This window comes from Gymnoscopelus braueri (genome assembly GCF_963280865.1).
Source record: "Gymnoscopelus braueri genome assembly, chromosome: 14".
Taxonomy (NCBI): domain Eukaryota; kingdom Metazoa; phylum Chordata; class Actinopteri; order Myctophiformes; family Myctophidae; genus Gymnoscopelus; species Gymnoscopelus braueri.
Genome location: NC_137619.1, coordinates 40,776,417 through 40,800,711, shown reverse-complemented (window position 1 = coordinate 40,800,711; position 24,295 = coordinate 40,776,417). Strand labels below are relative to the sequence as shown.

At 41.5% G+C, this 24,295-nt stretch overlaps 1 protein-coding gene across 4 annotated transcripts; it reads right to left on the bottom strand.

The window, feature by feature from the left end:
* Positions 1 to 200: 200 nt before the first annotated feature.
* rrbp1a (ribosome binding protein 1a) lies at positions 201 to 23,895 on the bottom strand. 4 transcript variants are annotated; one of them, XM_080449233.1, is made up of 27 exons: positions 23,617 to 23,895; positions 19,975 to 20,788; positions 18,471 to 18,619; positions 18,188 to 18,310; positions 17,264 to 17,416; positions 15,115 to 15,233; positions 14,503 to 14,656; positions 11,856 to 11,994; positions 10,506 to 10,687; positions 9,223 to 9,257; positions 8,687 to 8,762; positions 8,358 to 8,395; positions 8,143 to 8,224; positions 7,984 to 8,024; positions 7,785 to 7,866; positions 7,615 to 7,689; positions 7,426 to 7,518; positions 7,237 to 7,326; positions 6,998 to 7,090; positions 6,828 to 6,899; positions 6,418 to 6,513; positions 5,723 to 5,806; positions 4,225 to 4,308; positions 3,315 to 3,398; positions 2,025 to 2,123; positions 1,487 to 1,630; positions 201 to 722 (listed from the first exon to the last, which is right to left on the bottom strand). In XM_080449233.1, exons 2-27 carry the CDS (start codon positions 20,768 to 20,770, stop codon positions 684 to 686), a joined length of 3,222 nt encoding a protein of 1,073 aa, XP_080305359.1. In that variant the 5' UTR covers positions 20,771 to 20,788; positions 23,617 to 23,895; the 3' UTR covers positions 201 to 683. The 4 variants fall into 4 exon arrangements, with proteins under 4 accessions (XP_080305359.1, XP_080305361.1, XP_080305360.1 ...); XM_080449235.1 differs by having other exon boundaries at positions 4,231 to 4,308; XM_080449234.1 differs by having other exon boundaries at positions 8,358 to 8,392.
* Positions 23,896 to 24,295: the final 400 nt, after the last annotated feature.

Here is a 24,295-nt window from a genome sequence, read left to right as displayed (position 1 = left end):
AAGTTGGAGTTTAAGCGATGAAAAGGCCAAAACCAGGGCTTGTCTGTTGATGACCCTTGAACTGTCATGAAGCAGAGTAGCTGATGGTATAAAGACCAGTGTTTTGTCTTTTTTTATTCTTTAACCAGGTATCTTCTTATTCTTTTTAACCAAGTAGGCTATCAAGTGCATAGTGCAAAAATTATCAACTTCACATACGAATAGCTACATTATAGTTTATTCATTCATACAAATTCAATTTCATATAGTTTTGTCAGCAGCCAGCTACACAATATAGCAGGCCCTAAATATATTGCATCGCTGTACCATAAAATGTTCCCATCATTCAACCACATACAAAAAGACATACAAATTAATTGCACGTTTATGCACGTTTGACGTACAATCAGTTTCCCTTTTAACACTGAACTATGGGAAAATATTTGGAATATAAGGCAGGGAATCAATCACTTCTGACTTAGCCAGAATTCTTAATGGAATGTGGGTTTAAATACCATTTGCAGCATGATTTCTCATCTTACACGTAAATGTTCATTATATCAAAAAGATTCTTAATTTTGCAACCATTGCAATCAACTACAGTACAAGAAACAAAAAAAAAAGTTTTGGAAAGGATGAACTATGGTAATTATAAGGCATATTTGGCAGATTTCTGTAGTGTCCTTGGTAAGTTGGCCTCCATCTTAGACAGAAGTTCCTTCCTTCAGTTCCACATTCTCTCCCTGTAACAACACAGAAGAAGAGTTAAACACTGATTCAAGACCATAACTAAAATGGAAACATGTCTGTATCCACTACACCATTGGTTCTCAAAGTGGGGTCCTTGAGGGGGTTCCAGGGGGTCCCCAGCAAAATGTGTGAATATAGCATCACAATAATTTTAACCTTTTATACTTTGGGCTATTCAAAAATAGCAGATATACAAGCTCATAGCGCATGAAGATTTGTGCAAATCTTTTAATATGTTTCTTTTAACTGATTCACTGCCTGCCAATCACGTAGATCTACGCGAACCTATTGAAGCCGCCACGTGCCAGTCGCATAGATCTACGTTTTCTATATATTATTTTTTCCAATTTGACCCAAAGACCAAGGAGATATGATTTTTCTTCTGTATCTCGGCTAGAGTACTTTTTTTTTTTTCAATGAAAAATCTCTGGCACTGGCTAAAAAAATATGAAAATACCTCTGGCAGTTAATGGGTTAAAGCGAACGTTTTAACACAAATCTTTGCTTCTGGGGGTCCCTGGCACAACATTATTGTGTCTGTTTTTAAATCCTGCTTTTAACTTTATATGATTGATGATGTTTTACCATGTGGCACTCTGAGATTCCTTGTGAATGAAAAGTGCATTACAAATAAAATTTATTATTATTATTTATTATTATTTTCAGATTGGGGTCCGCGGCCAAATATATATCAATTTGGGGGTTCCTGGCATGAAAAAGTTTGAGAAGCACTGCACTACACTGCTGGTCCTGTCACCTTGTCCTGCTGGTGTTCCTGTAGTGTCCGTACAGCATCTCTCTCTTTGGTGAGCTGCTCCTGAGTAGATTTGAGGAGCTGCTGCAGCTTGGTGGCTGCCTGGCCCAGGTCTTTAGAAAGCTTCTTCTCCTTCTCCAGACGCTCCTGTATTTTGGAGTGATAGAAAACATTACTCCCAGGGCAGCAACGATACGTGCAACAAAACAAAAAAGTGGAACAGTTTCTCCATTAAACATTTTTTAGCCTCGTTTTATGCTTGGTCGTACCAACAAACATGATGTGTCATGTCGTGTCGCGTGTAGTTCAGTTATTTTTGGCAACATTCCGCCTATAATGACATGCCCAAAACAGGTGTTTCAGGTTGAAAGTGCTTAAAAAAGACACTGCCAAGTGGAACATGCAAAACATAGGGTGAAGACTCTCTATCAGCTTTATTGTCACATCACAGGTTTACAGAGTAAAAAAGTGGGTGAAATTCGTTTTCAGACATCAAGACCTAGTACGTCGTCTTAAAAAAAGGTTTCTTTTTTTACAGCACCTTTAGCTGGGCGATGTCCTCTGTGTCTGCCTGTGGGGCGTCTCCAGCAGCCTTCAGGAGGTCCAGCTGGGCCTGAAGTTCTGACACCGCACTCTGGGCCTGGAATGTGAACAGTGCAATGGATGATGAAATATAGGCGATCACTGCTCAAAATCAGTTCACTGGTCTACTATGGCTTGTCACATGCAAATATGTGCGACAAAGGTTTAACTATATCACAACATAGTATCCTAGAAGATTGCATTTTTGCATTGTAAATTAATTGCACGTTTATGCACGTTTGACGTACAATCAGTTTCCCTTTTAACACTGAACTATGGGAAAATATTTGGAATATAAGGCAGGGAATCAATCACTTCTGACTGGGCCTGGAATGTGAACAGTGCAATGGATGTTGAAATAGGCGATCACTGCTCAAAATCAGTTCACTGGTCTACTATGGCTTGTCACATGCAAATATGTGCCACAAAGGTTTAACTATGTCACATAGTATCCTAGAAGATTGCATTTTTGCATTGTAAATGCATGTAAAAGGAGCACAGCCCTAACCTACTGCACACTGTTCCCGTGTACAAATGACTAAAACTGAGACGCAAAAAGAGCAAGATCTGATCAAAAGGACAAGGTTATTCGAACACGGAATTCAGTTGGATTCTACGTACTTTGGTTTGTAGGCATACAGATGGTAAAATGGTTATTTAAAATTGAGTGAGTGTAAGTGTCATCGCCAAATTTGCTCCTCCTGCTACCACTATTTCTGTGCAGATATCACTTTGCCTGGATGCATCAATCTGGTAAATCATTTTAAAGCTGCAATCTGGGACTTGTTCTTATTAATAAAACATTATTTTAACCAATCTATATGGTAGAGTATGTTAATACAATATAACATGGCATATCTTCAGTGGTTGGACATAGCCACACGTCATAGAGAACTGTAGACCATGGTGCATGTATGACACTAATCACTGGATGACAAGTAACCCTGCCCGCAGCGCATAAGCCAAACATGATTCTCTCTCGGATGAGCAGTAGATGTTGGGTTTCCCACGCGAAAGACCCTAGTTCGAAATCCAGATGCTACAATTACCTCTGTCCGTTGGGAGAAGACAAAACTTACGGATTTAAGCATTAATGTTGCATTGCAATGGAAGATCTCTTCAAAGTTATCGAACGTAATAGTGTTTTACAGTGTGTACACAGGGGATGTACAAGGGTGAGACTGATAGCTCAGTACTCTTGATCAAGCACATGAAAGTAAAATGTAGAAAAGCGGTACACTTCCTTTACCTGTTTATACTCCTCAGAGAGTTGCTGTTTCAGAGCCTCCTCCCCTTGAAACTTCTCTGTCATCTGACTCAACTCACACTGAACCTGGTGACACACACAGACAACATTAAGACACTCATAGGCAAACATTTGTCTGTCTCCTCTCCCCCACCCACCCACACACACACACACACACACACACAGTAATAAACATAATCATGACAAAGCTGTTCGACCTGTGTGCCATGTTAGTTTTCATTTTAACCTGCAGCACGCAAAAACAAAACAATTAGTTGCCGTTAAGAATTGTTAAAAAGAAATGAATGAACAGCGAACAGGATAAAATGAGCATGCTAAACAAAGGGTAAAGAAACAGCAGTGGTTAGGATTAGGAGTGAAGCAAAGAGCACTTGGTCAACACAAACGGTGCATAACATAAACAGCTGCTAGATAAGGGAGGTACTGGACAGACTGGAAATACTGCATACATTCTCCGTTAGTGGCTTTTATTATTACTCATTGCCCACATCCTTGTGGCAAGTTCCTGGAACAAGGACACACTTTTTAACCAGGTCTGGAGTGCCCATGTAGTTGTAGGTGACGCCTACAACGGTTGGTGTAGCTGTAGCTACAGATCTCAAAGACTGGACCAATCTTTGTTTGGTGTAAAAAATTACGGTAGGACCTCGCTCAGCTTAGATTTGTATCCCGTACCCCGTACCAAAAATAGGCAATCTACAAGCTCACAACGCATCGTAATCCGACAGGTGAGTATGTACATTGTCTATTATTGGTGTGTCATACAACAAAGTATAAATCGGGCTTAATTGACAGGAGGGATCTTTATGAATTTGTGGGCTGGGTTAAATGGCTGTCCGCTGTCCAGTACTCTCCCACACAAGATGTGAAGGGTGCTCTATGACCTGTGCACCTTAACCTGACTGGGTTGAATCTCAGTTGGGCCGTTCTGCTCTTGCTGAGCACGCTTCGAAACCTCGCTCAGCTGCTCTCTGACCTGAAACGGGAAGCTTGTGCTCGTCACCGGATACATAACCCCAGATACATAAGCCCAATCAATCACGCATTCAAATGCCTCCGAATAGAGGACCTAAGCGCTGATGTTAAAGCCACGCCTGGGTCATAAAGCAATGTTCCCATTCAAAATCCAATTGACAGAGTTTTTTTTAACAGCATGGTTCTGCAGGAGTCTAGCGGTCTAGTACAGTGGTTCTCAATCTGTGGGTCGGGACCCCAAATTATTTGGGGGGGGGTGCCCAAATGATTAGCTACATGTGGAACATCGTTTTCTCATTCAACAGTAAACAACAGTATAAGTGTATACAGGGTATCAGTGACAATTTAAGGACTTTTAATACCTTTTTAATACAAATTAAACATTGGCCAAATTGTCAAATATTAGAAGGAAGAAATTGTGAAAATAGCAGATCTGTGAGGCATCGTGAGCATGTAGATCTGCTATTTTCACGATGGTACTGTCAAACTAAATGGAATCTGGGAACCCATGGCCAAATAAAAAGGAAAAACAGCGCCCTCTGCTGTTTTTTACTCTTTCACTTGGACAAGCTGAATGGAGCACCCGTGCGCAAGGAAACCAGGGTTTTGGTCTGCCCTCAGCGCTCCACTTCCGGTGGTGCGCTTATGTTTTCATTCCCACTAACAATATTTCCACACAGAACACTAACACCACTTCTCCCAGAGAACATGGATCGACAGGTGCTGCCCCCAGCCCGTAGGATTACGTGCAGTGTCACCCTCCCTGCCTGGATTCCCTCCCCTGAACACGGGCCAATTGTGTTCGTGTAGATGCCCGACAAAGCCGGATGAACCACAGTGGATTCAAACCCCCAACCTCCGGTGGTCAGGCAATTAAATACTGTGCCACCTGAGTGGCCTATTTTCCATTTTCTAATCTCTTAATAATAAAACCTTGTTTCAAAAATAAAATGGAGTTCAGGCATTTTACAAGCATAAACTGACGCCAGAAAACTACCAGTTTATCCTGAGGCTGAAAATACAAGCCCACCTTCAAATAAATCACAGCCTGTATCAAATATAACTCAATATCATAAACAATACACAGTTATATCCTTGAAAGAATGCCCAGATTGTTTTATTTGTTTTATTTATTATACAAGTGATTTAAGAAAGCAATGGGTTATAAAAATGTCTTTATGACCCAGGGCGTGTGATTTTGACATCAGACTTCAGTACTCTATTGCCTTTGTTTTACACATCATCAGTTAACTTACCTTCTTGGTTACATGAATCAATAATATATTCCTCTTACATACAGTATCAAGTATGCATAAAGGTGTAATTGAATTAAAAGTATTACTTGACATCACATTTAAAGAAATTCACGGTTTGCTTGAATACTGTAGACACTGAATGATGTAAATGAATAATACCTGTGCCAGTTCATCCTTGTGTGTCTGAGCCTCCTTCTGTGCTGATTCTAGCTGGACCTGACACTCTGACAGAATGATCTTCAGCTAGAAACACAGCAGACAACTTCATTTTAGTCGCACAACAACAGAACATAGAAACAAAATAATACAAACACACTAAAGGCTCGGATATTGCCTACAACCTCACGATAGATACGTATCACGATACAGAGGCCACGATACATATCGCGATACGCGTTGATTTTGAATAATGACCGTGTCCTACTGAATTCACTTCTGCAGAGTCCTAGACCACGAACGCTGATGTTTTGACCAATATAATTGTCAGAAAGGTTAAAGTTTCCAAATCAATTTGAAAAACTTAGTTGATAACATTTAAACCAAAAGCAAGGAAATAAGTACAAATTCAAATAAATAATGTTTTGATGGATAAATGCAAAAGATTTAATCATTAATAAATGCAAATGAAATATTCCACTTTTATTTTTTACTGCAACTCATGTCTGAGTCTCAGACACACACAAACACACCATAGCTGATGTTTTTTGTTTTTTTTAAGCCGCGTCACACAGCATTTCCTGCCGTGTCGATATGGTAGCCTCTGTATCGATGCGATGATCAGCAGGGAATACAATACTATTATTGCCGTATCGATTAATTGAGCACAGCCCTAGGCTAATGAACTCTCCATGTACCTGTGGCAGCTCCTCAGAGCTCTCCTGACTCTCTGAAGGGGCAGGATCAGCCTGCTTCTCCAGCTGGGCCTCAAGAAGAATCACCTGTTCCTTCAACTACAAGAGACACCAGAAAGCAGAAGTTCCATCAACCCACACACACACACACACACACACACACACACACACATTTAACCACTTAAACACAATACTTAGTCCCAAGGGGTCTGTACTAGGCCCAATCCTTTTTTCCCCACTACACCACGCCGATCTACAAGCTCACAATATGTCGCAACGCAACGTCTTGTGAGCTTGTAGATCAACTATTTCCGCCGAATGTTCACCCCAGAATGGGGACACTAGGATTCATGTGGTTAACAAAGACGCTTGCCTGAAGAAACGCGTGCCGGCACAGGTTTTAAAATTCTCACCTGTTCCACGCTTTGGTTTTCAGTCTTCACGCTCTCAACTTCCCCCTCCAAAGTAAGCACCTTCTCCTGAGCCTGGTGGTGGTGTATTAGAGAATAACGGTTAGGTCAAAGCAAAGCAAAGCGGTTAACAGTCAAATCCACTTGGGATTAAGACACATAGCGCTACTCACCACCCTCACTTGGTCCTCAGAGTCAGCCAGTTTAGATTTCCATACCAGCTCTTCTTCCTCCACACTCTTCTGCAGGTCTTTGAGCATTCCTTCCTGAAGGACAAGGAATGCAGAACCATGTATATACTGTGTATGCGTGTGTATACATGTCATAATGTCTCAAAGTTTGAAGTGAAGCTCAATGTGTACTCCATCTCACAGTTGTGTGACAGACTGTAAATTAGGCTGGAGTAACTTACTGTTTCAGCCAGGACTGTCCTGTACTGATCACACTCAGCCTGCAGTGAGCCGTGACTCTCCTCAGCCTCTTTCAGCTTCTCCAACAACTCCTGGGAAAGCGACAGAAGAAGAATAGAACATCATAACTTCCGCTTCCCTGCGATATTCAAACCACAAGGTCACATTAACAAAGCGTCATCGTGGCTTACCGGTAGCTCAGTGCTCGTCTGAGACTCCCGACTCTGCTGACTGTGAGAGGTAACTTCCTGTGCTCTCTGTGCAAAGACTTGCAACCAGTCGGGCTTCAAAAGGGGGAAAAAGTGAGACATGCACGATTAATGTGATCTTTAATGTACATATTTAATATTTTTCAAAGAAATCTGAGAAAGGTTTCCTACCTGCTCTGTTTCTATGGGTATCTGTGGGAAGAGTGTCTGCAAAGTTTCTTTGGTTTCAGTTTGAAATGTTGTCAGCTGTGGGATCAAGAGATGGGGGTCAGGAAAGCGATTAGGAACAAAGCTGTAAATATCAGTGTCACTCCCACAAACCCTGCAGATAAAAAGCTTACGCTGTCCAGGGCCTTTGATTTTTCCCCGGCTTCTCTCAGCTCCTCTTGTAGTGATGTCACCAGGACATCTCTCTCACTTAGACTGGTCACACGGCCCAAAAATAAGGACAGAACAGTTAAACATCACATTCAAGTAATTAAAGCCATTGTGAGATTTAACATTTGGTTGATTCCAGACACCATGCCTCACATTATTTACCTGTTCTGCAGTAGTTCCAGCTCCGCAGAGTTGTCCGTTTGCTATCAGAAACGGACAGAAGTGTAATTTTTTTTAATTTGGACTGATGGTGCTTTTGGTGTTTTGAAGTGAATAAAGAAAGAGAACAACATCACAGCACACAGTGATGGTAAAGCTTACAGGTGTATTTTTAAGTTTCTCCATTTCTTCTTGAAGATTTTTAAGTTCTTCTTGAAGTGATGCCACAAGGCTGGCATCTTCACTAAAATGAAGGGAAACATTATTTGTGTAAACATTATATAATAAAAAAAAAGTGTAACTAATGAGAAACCATGCAAATTCAGTTTTCTAGAAATAATCAGAACCAAAACATGTGGTTAGTCAACAACAAATACCTGTTGGTTGTCTGCTCTGTCTCAACAGCAGTGTTCTGCTGGTAGGACACAAAAACGGTGATTAGCTAGCAGGGCCAAAGTATACTTGAATAGGCCATTCACAACAATGTATTATGCATACTCAACCAATATCAAGATGCTGCTACACATAAAAATCATCATTTAACTCAGAGTTTACAAATGTCACCCAAATGGACCTGTAAGTGTCCATTTTGTTACATTTGTACACTCAGTTACAAATGGCAAAATGAACACTGAGGATTTTACAGTGCAAGAACTTTATCTTTATGGTGACTGATGCAGTAAAAGACGATGTTTAGAACATTTACCGTAACCTCCGGCGTCATCTGTAGCTGCTTTAGTTCCTCGTGGAGTGAGGCCAACTGATCATCCTTCTCTTGGAGGCTGAGAGAAGGAGGCAGCAAGCCTTTCAGTAAGTGCAAAAACTCTGGGCCCTATTTTGTACCAGGTCTTATGACTTGACTCAATGCCGTTTGGCCACTCAAAATAGCCAAACAGCATTGGACACGCACGCCTCCAGTTCTTAAGTTAAGTCACAAGACCTGGCGCTGAATGAGTTAAGACGTAAAAAAACAAACAAAAAAAACATTTTCTTTTCTTTTTTGATTTTTTTTTTTCAGAACCCAAGATATGATGATTTGAAAATATTTTGCTCCATTCACTCTTTGTTTAACTTCTTACTGAAAAAGGCTGTATCTCGGCTCCTAAGCACTTTTTTTTACAATGAATTTTGGCTGTGGCACTCGGAGCCATAAATAAGCCGGGCACTGAATGAGTTCAGACGTGCAAAATAGGGCCCTCTGGATCTTAAAATTGAATCGCAGTAGGCTTAAAACTGACATACCTGTACTTTAGCTGCTGTACTTCTGTGGTGTCCACCTGTCAATTGAAAAGTCATAAGACGTTCTTAGAAGTGTAAACTGTGGCTTAAGTTGTACACACAGACCTTAGGATTTTGTCTGTCAGTCCCAAATTAAATGTTCAAATCATGGGCAAAATTGTTTGTTGTGAATGCTGGTTTGCTCGGTTAATGAGACGGTGTTAAGGGTGGCTGTCTCCATGGAGTCCTCCTAGGCTCCAACAAAGTTCTAGCAGTGTACAACATTTTGGCCATAATCATGTAGTCTGACAGGTGCCACAATGCACGAGTGCTCTGAGTGATGGGTGGGCATGTGTGACGTAAACTAACATCTGTTTTTATCCATTTCTTTACATTTATTTTTACATTTAGACTAGCCAATTATATGTACGCTTGGCCAAGCCGGTTGTACCGCACTGGATTCAAACCCACAGACTCTAGCGGTGGTGGACAGGTACTTTAACCCCGCACCACCCGAGCACTACATCTCGTTGTTAACCCAATGACAATGGAAAAGCTTAAATCACAGTCTGACAGGCAGGGCTGAAAGCTAAATGTCAACTCAGTCACACTGACATGTTTACACACAGTCTGTAGCTACCTTTATCAAACCGTCTTTGGCAAAGTCAGTTAACTCTTTAAGACCGGCAACGCATCTGTGTCTGCTAAATGACGCATCTGCGTCTGCTAAATGACTGTAATGTAATCTGTGTGTGTCATTTTTAGATTTCTTTGGCTATTCGAAAATAGCATATATACAAGCTCATAGCGCTGCACCGAGTGCCGCGCTATGAGCTAATAGATCTGCTATTTTTGAAAAATCATGATTTTTTTTTGCAAATATTTGAATTTTTCTCTTTTTTTTTGGGCGGACATTTGTAACTCAAATTTTGCTTCTGGGGGTTCCTAGAACTAAATATTTTACAAATGTCCGCTTTAAAAAAATATGTAATCCAAGATTTTGCCACGAATTTTCAAAAAATAGCAGATCTACAAGCTCATACAAGCTTGTAGATCTGCTATTTTTGAATAGCCAAAGAAATCTAAAAATGACACACAGATGCGTTCCCAGTCTTAACCCATTTAGACCTGGAACGCATCTGTGTCACTTTATGAGCTTGTAGATCTGCTATTTTTGAAAAATCGTAAAAAAATATTTTTCATATTTTTTCCAAAAATCTGTTAGGATTTAGAAAACATTTACAGAATCGGACTCAGGCCTTAATGGGTTAATGGGTTAAGCTGGACAACTTCTGCCAGACTCTTACCTGGCTGCTGTCCTCTGCCGTTTTGTTCTGACTGGCCTCTAGCAATGAGTTGATGGAGGTCACCTGCTGTTCCAGGTGGCTCTTCTCCTGCTGTGTCTGCTCTAGCTGGACATTGAGGGCATCTGCCTGTGCAGTGCGCTCACCAAGCTCAGCTTCAACGCTCCCCAAACGCACCTGGAGCTCTGCAGACACACAAATCACAGTCAATACTCACTTACTCAGTCCTCCAGATCAGTGGTTCTCAAACTTTTTCATGTCAAGGACCCCCAAATTGACACTTATTAGCCTGCGGACCCCCATTTCAAAAGATATGCCAGGGACCCCCATAAGAGAAGATTTTTTACCGCTCTAGCAGTGATTCTCAACCATTTTAATTTCAAGGATCACCAGTTTGACATGCATTAGGGCTACAGACCCCCATTTAATGGCATTTCTATCACTTGGACCGCAATTTATATTGTAAAATCTATGTCAATTTAACTCTGAGAGTGTACAAATGGAACCAAATGGACCCGTTAGGGTCCATTTGGTTCCATTTGTACACTCTCAGAGTTACAGACCCATAAGGGTCCATTTGGTGCCTAATCTATCATTTAGCTGGGGACCCCCTGGAACTCCCTCAAGGACCCCTGGGGGTCCCCGGACCCCACTTTGAGAACCAATGCTCCAGATCATACTCCCAATATTTGGTATTCTACACCATTCTAAACAATCTACTCAGGAGAGTATAATCTACTCCATTTGAATATGGAACATATTCTCATAATCAATTTGTTGATTATATAAAAAAAGAAATTCAATTAATCTATACAAATAATCTATACAATTAATTTAGACCATACAGTTAGGGTAAAATAAGGTAATAAGTGCAAAAATATGGTAAATGCTCATCTAAGTAGATTATTTTCTTGCACTCTTTATTATAACCTAGACATTTATTCTGCCGCTCAGTAAAAAAAAAATCACTTTTGATTAGTGTCAACATGTAAAAATAAATGTCTTAAGTTCAAGGTTTTATTAAATGAACTTGCTTTTTTCCTACTAGGAGAGTGGAACAAGGACCACCTTGTTCCTAACAATTATCTACATTTGTTTTAGGCAGCACCTTTTCACATTGTTTGAGCTCAAAACCCTCCACGGTTTTAACATGTAAAATGCTATTATAACTTCTTAGCCAAACTGGCCCTGGACAAAAATAGTCATCCCAGTACAGTATAAAGCATCAGGAAATATCACGTTATTCAATAACATAAACACAATGACACAACAACAGTGATGCATTTTGAATCACTGTTATTTTGAGAAGGACAAAGAATCACATATATAAAGATTTTAAGTGGACTGCCTTACCAGAGTAGGCACCGCTGTCCTGCTGGGAGTTCTCCACGCTGGCCTGCAGGCTGCCGTTGAGGGTCTGCGCGGTCCTGAGCTCCTCACACACCTCCTCGAGTCTCCTCTGCAAAGCCTGCTCACTTTCTGCATGACTGGCCTGTTGGAACATCATATACATGTATTAGTCAAACAGCAGGGGGCAGCAGAGGCTCACAGTCGTTTGATTATTCCACTCTCGTAGGGATGTTGATCAGCAGTTCATGTGAATCACATCCTCTTGCTATCAAATACTTTTTTTTCCCCCATGCCGTCAAAACGGCTAAAAGGTGAAGTATAGTACATCACTGGAGAGTTCATGTGAGAGTCACAGTTCTTTGGCCTGTGCATGCTTAGAGGAATTGAGAAAGCGGTTAGGTTCTGTGCACACCACAGCATGTCACTTTTTTTTATTATGGGTGCTTTCGGATATATAGCACTGAGCACACTGGCCAATGCAAACTAATATGTGAGTGTGCTCTCGGTGCGCATTTCCGAACGCACCCTATATTTAATTATAAATGAAAAAAGACATAAAACACTGTTTACAGTATGCAAATTGTTTGTTTTTGCAAGTTTTAGAAAATGCTGGAACTGCACATTGGACTCCCGTATGAGGTGCCAGGTGACTCCTCTGAGGTCAAAGAACTATCACAACCCGACAACCTTGAATTACCATTAAAGAGCCTGGACCACACGTACGTATACCGACTAATGACCTATGCCATTGCACAATATGTTGATACACCCTTAAACTGTTGGAAAGGGAAGCTGGTAAATGATTAGCCAAAACGAGCACTTGACCGTCAGGAAGCGCTGACTCACTTGCTCCCTGCAGAGACTTGACTTTGACTGACCAGCATTCTGCTATCGTGCACACAACAAAATCCTCACTTATTTATCCATTTGTAACTCAAATAGAAATTGTATCAACATTTTAATCAAATCTAAGTTTTTCAAACAGTTTTTCAAGATTTTGCATTTTTTTGTACAAAGATATCAGTCAAAACTTCGGTAGGCCTATTCGGGATCGGACCCCAAAAAATCTGCCATCGGTCAGGCTCCATTTAACAGACACTTATAGATGGCTATAGTGGAGTGATGCTTGGGCACGCACGCATTCCAGCTGGCGATGAAAAGCATTTCCCCCACAGCCCCATTATTGTGTGGCTGCATTCCAGCAAAGCCCAGGGCTGTGTGATTACAACACCATCAACCTTCACACAGCAGCATGGCATTAAGCAGGGGCTGGGGGGACAGGTGGACAAGGCCTAGGCTTGCCGATTTACTAGCTGTTCCAACAAGAATGGAGAATTCTATCAAAGCTGTATTCAAAATTCTAGAATGACGCTGCTGGCCACAGTGTGTCGTTCTCTCCCATGGGAGAACTTAATGGGAGAGAACTTCATTGATGTCCAAGTCCCACTGTACTGCAGGCAGTAGTGTTGCTTGTCTGCGATACATGTAATATATTGTAGAAAATGCCTTAAAAAGGCTTCTTAGTCTCGTTACGGTCTGGTGGTAGTCGACATAAAACTGTAAATGCTTCGCTGAGCAGCACTTATTTGCATTAAAACGGAAACCTTCACCTGTTGCTCCTCAAGTTCCTACACAATAAAAATGAACAGTGGGAGGCAGTAGTGAGCAGCAAGCAATTTTAAGTGCTACCTTGTACATCAATAGTTATTCACGGTTTAAAAACAGAAAAATAATATCCCATTGAAAGTTTGACCTGCTGCAGGTCCTGTACAATTTTTATGTTAAAAATAAAATGCACTTTTAACAGCACTGTTTATCTTGACTGGCCACATGGCACAGCAGGAACCAAATGAGGGATAAGAAAAAGCAATTACAGTAAGCTTGCACACTATGCTGTACTACTATGACTCATGCAGCAACTGCGGGTGGAGGGCTAGTTCACAGGAAAATGTTATGCCAAGTAGCAGCCACACAATTTACAGCATGCAGCATAAGAATTTAAGATCGGTTTAAAAGGCTGTCAACTTTTATTCGATATGTGAGGTTAGGTTAATACTGTGGGACTTTATAAAACAAACTTCCTTTACATTATTAATGTTACTTTGCACAACACATACTGTACTGTAGGGGGAAATGAAAACGGCTGTGATTAAAGTTTCCTTAGAACTGCATTTTGTAATACATCCAAGCGTTGTGACACCAGGCTTGCGCTAGAGCACTGTTTCTCAATATCGGGTCCAGGGACCACCAAGGGTCCAAAATGGAGACTGGGGTCTGTAACTCTGAGAGTGTACAAATAGAACCGAATGGACCTTTACAGGTCCATTTGGTTCCATTTGAACACTCTCAGAGTTCAAATAAACACTGAGGATTTTACAGTGTAGATTGGGGTCCCAGCGAAACATTTTTGATCAAACTGGGGGTCGTTGCTATTCAAAAGGTAGAGCACTGCAGGTACGGAGATCTTTGTGAAATCTTTCATAGTAACAGAACTTTAATCCCCGTTGTAATGCTTTAGCTCCGTGTTAGTACCGCGGGCGAGAATGCGTTAAGCAGGGTGTTGCAGTAAGAAGACTGCATCAATGTTCATTCAATCTGAACCTGGAAAGCAATGGTGTTGATATGGCTGTGCCACACATGCTAGTCTTACCTGCAGCAGGGAGAGCTGTTTCTCCGCGGCGGTGACATTGGCCTCCGAACGTTTCCTGGCGTTCTCTTCAGCCTGCAGGCTGTCCGTCTTCTCTGCAAACTCCTTGGTTAGTTTGGTACAGTCCTGACGTAGCTTAGCCAGCTCTGCGTTTTGTCTGCAGAGGCCAGAGAGATGGGGGGGGGTTGTTACAGAGTCAGAACACGTGCCTTGCTCAAACACTAGGCTATTTTAGGCTAACATTTTCCATTTTTTTTCAAAAAGAGCTAAAATGGCCGGTCTACAAGCTCACAACCTGCAGAGCGACGCTGAAAGTTGCAGATTGGCCATTTTCACGTGACGCCATCATACGACGAGTATGAAACAGGGCTTAAGTGGTTAATGCCGGCCCCCAGTCTGAACACAGTCACGCTCCACAGACATAACTTTTAAGTTTGTAATTATACACTGTACAACAACCCAAAAGTAACCTCCACCAAATCTCAGTGTTTAGAAGTAAAATGTAGGCCATTATAGATCTGCAAACCATTGGCCCTCAGTTACTGTCATTTCCTCCTCCCACACAAATGCAAACGTCCTCCCATCATGCCCTCCCCAGGGGCTGGAAAAACTCACTTGCTCTCAGCCTGACTGGTAGCTTGGTTAAGGGCGTCACGGAGAATGGAGTTCTCCTGCTGGACACGGGCCAGCTGGGCATTGGGGCCTTTCTCCAGTTGGTCCTGCAGGCTAAGGATCTGATTGGAGGAACAATGATGGGAGAGTTAACTTGCCGTCAATGAAACATGCAGGTTTGTGCCATTGATAGCCGCATTGAAAATGCAGAAGATTTTTGCTGCGGAAAAAAGCCTCCAGCCATATGAAATGTAAAGGAATAATTGAGTACTCAACTCAATGAGCCCTGCTTAACCCTTTCAGACCGAGAACGCATCTGTGTCATTTTAAGATTCCTTTGGGCTATTCAAAAATAGTAGATCTACAATAGTAGAGTGCCACGCTATGAGCTTGTAGATCTGCACGATTTTTAGAAAAATCGTGAAAATGTGTGCAAATCTTTGAATATCTTTTTTTCTGTAGCGCACATTTTTAACTCTGTTACAACTTCTGGGGGGGTCCCTGGAACAAAATATTTTGAGATGGGGGGTCCGCGGCCAAAATTCATATAATTTCGGGGGTCCTTGACATGAAAAAGTTTGAGAACCACTGATTATAGCAACATTTTTTTATTTTTTTAAACTAGGATTTAGAAGACATTTGTAGAATCCCCCAGAAGCAAAGATTTGAGTTAAAAAAATATATATATATTCAAAGATTTGCTCAAATGTTCACGATTTTTCAAAAATAGCAGATCTACAAGCTCATAGCGCGGCACCGAGTGCCGCGCGATGAGCTTGTAGATCTGCTATTTTTGAATAGTCAAAGAAAAGAAAAAAATCAGATTCGTTCCCAGTCTTAAAAAAAAGTGTTTTTAATCGCATAGCTTGTAAGCCAAGTTGTCTAGAACATGATTTGTCCAGGATATATCCTCAAAAGGTAACCAATAACAGCTCATGCTGCTACGTGCATGATGTCATGAAACAGATGACACGCCTTCACTGCCTGGTGAAGTAATAGTGAAATGAAACCTAAGAAAAATGTGGAAGATGGGTTGTAGTTGAAAATGTAATGAATCAAATTCCATGTATAACAAGAAAAAGAAAAGAAATAAATTGTTGATGAAGTAGTCTATTTATAAAAATTATCACCATTTCCATTTGACCAAATGAGGCACAGAAGTGAAAGCGAAACTTGTGTGAAGAGTGTGAAAGTTAAGTTGTAGTTGCATAATCTATGCTCGCCAATAACTGTACACAGAGAAACTTGCACAGATAGTTCCAAGATTGTACAGGGACACCATAATGCCATTATTAGACTATGCTTTGTTTTGCATTAGTTGTTGTCTTCCATTGCAGTTGATCAATGAAGACTCAATATCTTTGGACTGCAAACAAATAGACATTTTCCATACTGATAGTTCGCATCCAGTTTATTAAGTTAACAGCTTCCAAATGAATAACAATTAAATATGAAAGTTAAAGGGGAATTTTGGACTAAAGTTTTCTTACCTTTTCTATGACGTTATGATATCTTAGGATGAATGGTACAGTAGAAAAATTTCATAACTCCACCCCTGAGCCACCACAGCTTAAAAGGTGCGCGGATAGGCCTTAGGTTAGATCACATATTTTAACAGCTTTTTTTTTTCTTTTTTTTTGTGAGATCTGACGTTCATAGTGACAAAACACTGTCCCCCCCAAAAAAAAAAAAAAAAAAAAAACAGAAGTCTCGCTAGACGAGATTGAAATCTTTTTTGGTTGCATAGTGTTCTGTCACTATGAACGTCAGATCTCACAAAAAATAAATTAAAAAAAAGCTGTTAAAATATGTGATCTAACCTAAGGCCTATCCGCGCACCTTTTAAGCTGTGGTGGCTCAGGGGTGGAGTTATGAAAAATTTCTACTGTACCATTCATCCTAAGATATCATAACGTCATAGAAAAGGTAAGAAAACTTTAGTCCAAAATTCTCCTTTAAGTTGGCATAATAGAAATCAATTGAGCTGCATTTTGTTCCATGAATGCATTGATTACAAATAAGTTTATATTAGTACATTTTAGTTTTCCGACCAACAAAAATACACACAAAAAAAACACACAAGCTAACTGTGCTACAATCTGAATTACACAATGAAAATAGCTGTTAAAAATGATTGTTTATGAAAGCTGACCTTAGCACTGAGCTTCTGGGTCTGGGCCACGTGGTCCTGGTAACTGGCCTGCATGCGAGCCTGCAGAGCAATCATTTCTTGTTCTCGCTTACTCAGCTGGGAGCTCAGTCTGGTCTCCACACTGGCCACCTTGGACTTCTCAGCAGACAGCTCCTGAATGACAAGAGGCAAGACAGTCAGAGTTTTAGACTGAAGGCCGTTAACAGCACATCTACCAGACGGATGCTGAGTATTAATCATAACGTGTCTGAGTGGCCGACACATTTCGCTTCAGTTTCAGGAAGTTTGCCTCGCTTAGTTTCCCTTTGCTGGGAGCAAACAAATGCCAATCAGTTTGCCTTGGCAGCAGGCAGACGCTGGTCAGGGTTGGCCTATCATCAGCACATATTTGCTGCAGAGTTGTAGGGCGAGCAAAACCAACTCTGCTGTGTGAGAGTATACTACAGTACACATGCTGTTTTGAAGAACATTTCCCCCTTTGAGTTTTTCTGAAATAAATGTATACTATGTTGCACGACTGTGTCGTATGACTCAAATTACACATTTTAAGCAGAAAAAAGTTTATGCCACTTTAACCCTGGCGTCTCTATTTTGGGCATAGGCAACAAATCACAAATTTCAGAAAAATGCTAGAAAATACCAATACATCTACAAGCTCGCAATGCAACATATTGAACATACATATCAACTACTTTTTAAATGATGTTCAAGATTTTTTAAACTAGCGCTTAAGTGGTAACTCTTACTGACTCTTAGTCTTGAGGGGTCTGCTCTAGCAGGTTACTTTTAGTTATGGGCAACACTACTGGTGTGACGTTAATTTACATTGTTTATTAAAAACAGTACTTAATGTAAATTGAATAGGTGGTGAACTTGTGCAGGACAAGTCTCCTGCCCACCCAGAGACCCAGAGACGTGTCTAACCTTGGAGAGCTCTCTCTGACGATTCTTGGCAGCGGCAGCATCCTCCTGTTCAGCCGCCAGCTGTTTCTCCCTTTCATCCAGCTGCTTCTTCAAGATGGCCACTGGGTCTCCCTTCTGAGTGGCCTGCGCACACGCACACACACGAACACGCGCACACACAGGAAAGTTGATCAGCCTCCAAGTCTTACATTCATTCAACAGCCATGTGCCTAGACAGTTGTGCTAGTGTTCCAAGTATTAACAGACACATCCTCCCCCTCCGGCCCAGTCTCCCATACAGTACCATATGCCAGGTGTCCTGCGCGATGCCGGTCTTCTCAGACAGGATCTCGATGAGCTTCTGAGCTTCTCCCTCGCTGAACACCATGCTGCTGATGGTGGAAACCAGGGCCTTGTAAGGCAGGTACAGCGGGCCGTCCACGGAGTCCACCACTGAGACAGAGAGAAAGGGAGAGAGACGGACACAATAGTGTTCCAGAGAAACATTTAGAAACAAAAGCAGTAAAGAATGGTATGGGAAGACATACCAACAAAACAGTCATAATAAACTCTCAAGGTCCAGGCAGTTTCCATGTTGATTCAATTCATGGCTACGCTGAAGGGTAAAAGCCAAGCATTTTTTGAGTGCATCACCAGACTGCCACCACAACAGTGCCTCACCAGACTGCCACCACAACAGCCATTGCCTCGGGGCAATGGCTGGGTTGCGAGCTCCCGCTCTGCCGTTGAGCAGCTACGGCTGGGCGAAGTGATGGGGCACTGTGGCACCAGGCAGAGACAGCCCTCTGGCAGAGGAGAGACCCCTCCATTGTTGGGGCACTGAGAGGCTTTGTCAGTTAACAAAACAGGGCAGTGGTGTTTAGACAGGCCAGTGCGCTATGCCCTCCAAAGTGGAGTGCCAGACATTGCCCACCTCTGTTTCACTGGCACAACTTCGCATGGATGGGATGATGCACACACTGGAGGTTCATCAGGAGATTGTGTGTGTCTTTAAAATTGTGTGTGTGTGTGTGTGTGTACTGCAGTCTAACCACCAGACATCTCAGAACTATACGATCACCAGAGCTGATGCACTTCCTGCCCAGACAACTATTTCCATCAATTCAAAAGAATGGGCTAATTAACATCCTGTCACTTATCTCGAATCAAGCACAAATGACCCACTTGGCAATTTGTCCTGCTGAATAAAGGCAAGTGGGATTTTCCATCTGTACACATGTCCAGACCTTTTTTTATGAGAAGTATACCTACCTAGGCTTTAATTAATTGGAGAACATAATTTATTCTAAATAACAACATAAAAATACATTTAGTCAGTCAGTACTTAGACATGATTGAACCTGGCAAATTGACTAAAACAACTAGTAACAGCAAGTCTTGGGAGAGCAGCTACAGAAGGAGAGAGACGATTTATACTTTGTTGCCGGTGCACGCACAGATATAGCAGTTCTACAAGCGCACAATGCGTCACAACGCAACACATCATGAGCTGGTAGATCTGCTATTTTCAGCATTACACACAATTAAATCTGGGAGCTACATCTAGTGGACCTTTGGAATAGCTGCGTGTGTGTGTGTGTGTGTGTGTGTGTGTGTGTGTGTGTGTGTGTGTGTGTGTGTGTGTGTGTGTAGGGGGTTTTCCCAATTCATGTACTTTGCCTAGACTTTGGTCACAACAACCTTCAAATCTGCTCGACCCACCCCTTGTCAAGCCATCGACTCCTATATTTGGTCTACCACCATCTCCGACGCAGGTCAGTGCATCTCTCCTGACTCTTATCACTTACCAGGCTCAGATTTCTTCTTGGAAGCCTTCTTCTTGGGCTCGGAAGCCTTTGGTGCAGCCACAGCAGCAGTGGAAGTCTGCTGAGAGCCTACCGGTGGCACAGCCATGACTGGGACCTCCTTGGTGACAGCCTCTAGCACGGGTGCAGGCTTAGATGCCACCGCAGCCTTGGAAGGAGCTGGGGAAGACTTGGTTGGGGCTGAAGACTTGGCCTGGATTGGAGCAGCAGACTTGACTGGCACAGGTGCAGGGGCAGAAACGGCTGGGGCAGACTTGGCTGGGGCAGGGGCAGACATGGCTGGGGCTGGAGCTGGGGCAACCTTCTTCTTCTTCTTTTCTTTAGATGAGGGAACAGGTGAGGCCTCAGCAACAGTCGGGCTTGGGGCAGCAGCCGCAGCAGCAGTAGCCTTGAGCTGGGTAACAGTGGCTGCTGCTGGGGCTGGAGTTGGTTCAGGGGCAGAGACAGGTTCGGGGACCGGAGCTGCATCCACGACCGGGGCAGAAGCAGGCTCTGCTGCCGGGGCCTCTGAGATCCTCTCTGGCTCTGGGATCTTTCCATTTTGCTTTTCTTCTTTCTTCTTTCCTTTGTTCTTCTTCTCAGACGCCTTGTCCTTCTTCTTTTTCTCGGCACGAAGGGGCTGCATCTTGCCCAGGTCCTGTCGCTGCTTGGCGAGGGCCTCCTCGTAGGAGGTTTCCTTCATGGAGAAAGTGGATACCAGTGCAATGCCAATGGCAGAGATCACCATGAATCCACCAAAAACCATAATCCCAAGGGTCTGGGGGTCGTAGATATCCATGATTCAGTCTGGACTATCCTGTCAGAAGAAAGAACACAGTACCAGCGTCAGAATTCTCTTATACAAGGCATGAGAGCTCTAGGAATTTTACAAATAGAAACATGGAAAAAATGTCAATGTGTTAAACAAAGCCTTCTTAACCTTAACCTTGTTTCTAAACTGCTAACAGAACAACCATTCATAAAAACCATTCATAAAAAAGGGCCCAAACTAAACACGCATTCCCAATCCCAGCAGAATTTCAAGACAAGCATTAACGCTTTTGTTATTATTTGTTCTTGCCTTGGAAAAAATGTAAACTCACCGTGGCTGTGGTTCAGTACCAGACACTTATATACGTATAGAATATTATACAAGTGTCGTGTATTAGAATATGAGTGGCTCTGATGAGGATTTCTATTTTATGGAAAGTAAAAGTTACAGCTTTTTGGTATGTCTTCTACCATTCTAGAGCTGCAACTATCGATTATTTACTTTTGACTTATTAAATAATCGATAAGCTATTTTTTTTTAAAAGTAAAATAATTTACAAAAATAATTAACAAACGTGAAAAAATAAGACTGCATTGAATCTCAGATTTCTAATGGGAAGAACCAAAAGGACCCTGTGCATCCTAGAACAGCTTAATTAGCAAACAATAACAATCAGATAAAAAAAACACCCTTTTCATCCATTAGTCACAGTTGTTGCCATTTTACAATGCATGCCGTTTATGTGGCTTTTTTTTTTTTATCCCAGCGACAGACAAAACAAACCAGAAAGTGTGCTTCAGGGGCAGAAAGCGGCTGAGGTCAGGTGGGAACACCAAACCAATGGCCCTATTCACAGCAGGCATTTTGACAGGTAAACACACGTGAAAGTAATGACATTAATTGTGGGTGTGTTTCATTCAGGTTTCATTCTGTATACCAGCATTAAGTTAACTGTACAGGAGCTGTCCACGATTGATTGATTGAATACTTTATTAGACAGAAATGTAAACAGCACAAGGTACAGTCAGAAATTTGAGCTAAAAGGATAACACAAAAGTCCTGTGGACTTGTTTCCTTGATGGTCCTCCTATGTATGATAGCACACAGTAACACCTAAATCAAACACAATCACAATTAATGCTATTATTACCTTCAATTGTGATTATCTGTCTGTCAAGTCATAGCAGCTTCATTTGAATAAATGCTATTCACAGTAAATGTATATATGTATTGTATATACACATGTATGTATTCATTTGTAACTGTAACATTTGAGCTGCAAAAGTTAAGGCAAACATTCTATAAGGGAATCTCTCATTCATTGACTTTCATTGAATTAGTTTTTATAGAAATATAATGACCATAACTCTTTCATGTGATGCTGGTAGAAGCAACTCTTAGATTCCATTTTTAATATCTGGACTCTAGAGTTGCAATACCAACCCTTGACAGCTGAGCTCATACATCCAAACAGAAGAGTCCTATCTGATTGTATTAAACGACGTTAAACTCACCAACATTGCAAGCTTGACTTATCCTCTTTCTATCTGCAAAGTTTTTGTTTCATTAAAAATCCACCATAGACATGTTATGATGAGCTACTTTCTGTCAGTAAATTCCGTGCAAGTGATACTTTTTCTAAGTGTTGGAGTTTGGAAGCGCTCGTTGGAAATCACTGAACGGTCCTGCGGACCACCGGTTCCTAAAAGCCACATAATGCAGGAGGCAGCAAAGACGTTGCGTTATGGAAAACGAGCGCTTCCAAACTCCAAAACTTAGAAAAAATAATCACCTGCACGGAATTTATTGACAGAAAGTAGCTCATAGCCAGTGGTGGAAAGTAACTAAGTACATTTACTTAAGTACTGTACTTAAGTAAAAAAAATTGGTATTTGTACTTTACTTGAGTTTTTCCAATTTCCAATACTTTTACTTCTACTCCACTACATCTCAGAGGCAAATATTGTACTTTTACTCCACTACATTTACTTGAAAACTTTAGTTACTAATTACTTTGCAGATATAAACTATGATATAATGAAACATACATTAACCACTTCAGCCCTATTTTATAGCTAGGCTATTTGAAAATAGCCAATCTACAAGCTCACAGCGACGCGTTGTGAGCTTGTAGATCTGCTATTTTCAAATATTTAGTACTTTTTACTTTTGGTACTTTAAGTACATTTTGATGCCAATACTTTTGTACTTTTACTCAAGTAAATTTTTTATTCTGGACTTTTACTTGTAACAGAGTATTTTTATATTGCAGTATTGGTACTTTAACTTTTACTTGAGTAAAGAATTTGAGTACTTTTTCCACCACTGCTCATAGCATGTCTACGGTGGATCTGTAATTAAACAAAAACTTTGCAGATAGAAAGAGGATAATTCAAGCCTTCCGTACAGCTGCAATGTTGGTGAGTTTAATGTCGTTTTAATACAATCAGATTTTTCTGCTTGGATGTCAAGGGCTGGTATTATTTGCCAACTCTAGATTCCAGATATGTAAAATAGGATCTAAAAAGAGTTGCTTGCGGCTATGATGACGAGATGCCGGGTGGTTTAAAAGAAGACCAGCTTTTACTAGAAAAGTTGTCAGCATCAGTGGGACTTGGCTGGGTTTAGCATCTGCATCCTGCCCTGCAGGTGACTGACACGTATCACTCACTGCGTTCACAATAAATAAATAAAAAACACACCGCTAAGCAGTCTAACTGTCATCTGGTCGTTTCCTTGTAGTTTAGTAGATCACAGCTCGAGCTCAGAATCAATGAACTACAAACAGCAGCGGCTAGCTTAACCCCAAGCTAGCTAACGTTAGCTCAACTGAATGAAAAAAGAAATGTGCAAGATTCCCTTCTTTTACTTACCCTCTGTGGTGATGGAGATATATAGGCTTCAGAGAGGATGAGGGTGGGTTTGAGAGAGAGAGAGAGGAAGCTGGTGGGGGTTGTGTGGATGAACAAATCTCCGTTATGTACAACTTAACTACCTCTTTTTTTTTTTATCTCTAGCTACAACTTGCTGTTTCCCTTTGCTTGCTCTCCTCCTGTCCAGTTGAGAAGCCGTGGGTCTGACTGTGTGTGTGAAGTCGTGGCACTTTGAGCTGGCTAGACGCTGTGCTGGCCCCGTGCCCTACATAGCGACCATTAGACCACAACCCGTCCGATTGGCTGTAACGCGACGAGGAAGCGAAAGCCTTCCGGGAGTTGTAGTCTTTTCTAACTCTATGGTTGTAGTCCACCCCATTGAGTGTCCGCCACTCTTCGTTTGACAGTCGTCACTCACAACAGAGGCCCTAGTGGTGTACTTTAGTACATTTACTCAAGTACTGCACTTAAGTACAATTTTGAGGTAGTTTTACTTTACTGGAGTATTTCCGATTTTCAGTACTTTTACTTCTACTCTGCTACTTCTCAAAGCCAAATATTGTACTTTTACTCCACTACAATTATTTGAAAACTTTAGTTACTAGTTACTTTGTAGATTTTGATTATTATTACAAAACATACATAACTACTTTACTTCGGCTCATTTGAAAATAGCCGA

Bases quoted from the DNA above. Each gene is read 5' to 3' on its own strand.
- rrbp1a (XM_080449233.1), bottom strand. From the start codon at position 20,770: ATGGATATCTACGACCCCCAGACCCTTGGGATTATGGTTTTTGGTGGA. The intron at 9,258-10,505 runs GTAAGAGTCTGG...TTCAATTGACAG, and splicing joins CGGCAGAGGACAGCAGCCAG to GTGGACACCACAGAAGTACA. The intron at 6,514-6,827 runs GTGAGAATTTTA...TGTCTCTTGTAG, and splicing joins AAAACCAAAGCGTGGAACAG to TTGAAGGAACAGGTGATTCT.